General features: G+C 37.6%; 1 protein-coding gene across 1 annotated transcript; it reads left to right on the top strand.

Moving 5' to 3' along the window:
* The first annotated feature begins 1436 nt into the window (after positions 1-1436).
* LOC122610367 lies at positions 1437-2180 on the top strand. Its single transcript, XM_043783362.1, has one exon. The coding sequence runs from the start codon at positions 1437-1439 to the stop codon at positions 2178-2180; it is 744 nt and encodes a 247-aa protein (XP_043639297.1).
* The last annotated feature ends 270 nt before the right edge of the window (positions 2181-2450 follow it).

Genomic DNA, 2450 nt, shown 5'->3' with positions numbered 1-2450 from the left:
GTTTTTCCTCGATAACAAATCTCGGTGTTCTTTGTTCCGTTCTCTTTATTTTCCGCATTTATTTACGTTTATCTTTCTTTATCTTGCTTAATCTATCTTATATTTGATTATATAGTTATTTGCGAAATCTTTTGACTACCTTCTTTTGTTTAAGTCGACATAATCTTGATTTATCAATTTTACAAGCCCTTAACCTCACGAACGAAAGTTTGGTTACATAATTGATCTAAGTCTTCAAGGTTGATTATCTTGGATAATTTTTGACCAAAACAATTTGGCGCCCACCGTGGGGCAAAAGGTGCTTTCAATCTGATAAAAAATCTTGATTTTTCAAAATCTAATACCAAAGATGTCGACTAAACCAACTAATTCTTCACAAATTACTCTTGTTCTTTCTCCTCCTTTGCCTCCTCCACCTCCAGGACGTGCTTCTTATCGAAGAAACAAGAACAATGCTGCTCGAACTTCTGCCCAGGAAAAAGGAAAGGAGCCAATGGATTCATTCCAGATCCCAGACTTATCTGGAGAAATTCTGGCAGGAAACTCATCTCAGGAGAATGCAAGATCAAGCCAGACTCAAAGAAGGAGTTTTTACGACGATTATGGCAATCCGGATCCCTACAATACCAGATCTAGGAATGTTAACTCTGAAGAACTGCCTGACTTGTTTACTATTTTGCAGAATCTTGATAAGACAATTAAGACTAATCAAGAATATAATCAGGCACAATTCAAAATTCTTGAGTCAAGGATTTTTGAAACAGACCACCGATGACTCCTAGGAATTTGTTTTGAACGACTCCAACTGCTCCTGAGTCTGCTCCTATTAATACGTCGATGCCAACTGCGACTCCTAATTTTGGGAGTAATATTCCGCAAAACACTCATGTTGCTGGAACATCGGCCACCATGAGTGCAGGTTTGAACAATTCTAATAATTTTGCTGGATCTTTTGCTTTTACTAATCCATCGCAGGGATAAGGAGCAAATGATTACATCACTAGAGAATTTCAGAAGATTAAAGACATGATTTCGAGCGTTCCTGGATTTTGCAATCCGATTCCTGAAGTCAACCCTGCGTCCTATCTAATCAACAGATATGGCGATAGGATTGCGAACGTAGAAATCCCGAAGAAATTCCAAGTTCCAAATATGAAACCATATGATGGAACCACTGACCCACAGGATCATATCGCGCTGTATCTGGAGAAAATGGAAACGGTGCCAATTCCATCAAATTTAAAAGAAGCTTTGGATCGACACTATCTGGATCAGCCTTAAAATGGCTGCAGAGTTTGCCTCCTCTATCTATTAATTTTTTTGCTGATTTAACAAATTTATTTTATTGTCAATTTTCATGCAGTAGGACTTTTGAGAAATTGATTGATGATCTATATAAAATAATTCAAAAACCGCATGAATCACTTAGAGATTTTATGACTAGATTTACAAAAGAATCTCTTAATATTCCTAAATTAGATATGTTGACCGCTATTCAAGCTTTGCAGAGAGGTCTCCATAAAGGATCTAAATTCCAGGAAGATCTCATAATGACGCCATGCAGAAATTTAGATGAAGCAAAAGCAAGGGCAACAAGATTTATAAGGCTCAAAGAAAATGAACTTACAACTTCGAAAGTAGATGCCTTATCATATGATCGTCCAAATCGGAAGGCAGAAACCCCAGTGTTTAAACCGAGACACAAACCTTACTCAAGACATGTAAATGATCAAGTCAATGTTGTTGAAGAAGATGACAGGGTCGAATATCCAACTTTGGCATCATACTATTTCTCTGTAGGAACTCCTGGCATTATAATGACGCTTAGAGATCTTGGAGACAAGGTGAGATGGCCTCGGAAGAAAAATGACGGATACTTCAAGAAAAAAGATCCTAGCCAGTGGTGTGCTTATCATGAAGACTTTGGCCATATCACCGAAGATTGCAAGATGTTAAGAAGAGAAATATCCACTTTATTAGCAAAAGGATATTTGACAGAACTCCTTGGAAGGAAGAAGGCCAAAGATGTTGAAGTCTTGGACTTTTCCAAACCAAAATCAACACAAAAAGCAGATTCCCCACCAGCGAATGCAAAAGTAATTAATACCATCTCTGGGGGATCGGAAGTGTGTGGGACAACATATTCAGCAGCAAAAAGACTTGCAAAGCAAAGCAGATAAAAGAGAAAGAAGTGTGAAGAAAGCATCATATTCGGACTCAGATATTATCTCCTTTGAAGAAGATTTTGATGATATCATGGAACCTCATCGTAATGGGCTGGTAATTACTCTTTTTATCGCTAACCATTATGTTCACAGGATTTTGATAGATAATGGGAGCTCAGTGAATATCATCAAGCTGGAGACATTATGAAGAATGGATATCTCGGAAGAAGATATCAATGGAAAGGCTTCTCCATTGATTGGATTCAGTGGGAAAACTAAATATAC

The sequence above is a fragment of the Erigeron canadensis genome, chromosome 8 (genome assembly GCF_010389155.1).
Source record: "Erigeron canadensis isolate Cc75 chromosome 8, C_canadensis_v1, whole genome shotgun sequence".
Taxonomy (NCBI): Eukaryota; Viridiplantae; Streptophyta; class Magnoliopsida; order Asterales; family Asteraceae; genus Erigeron; species Erigeron canadensis.
The sequence above is the reverse complement of the archived record's forward strand: the minus strand, read 5'-3'. Positions and strand labels throughout refer to the sequence as shown.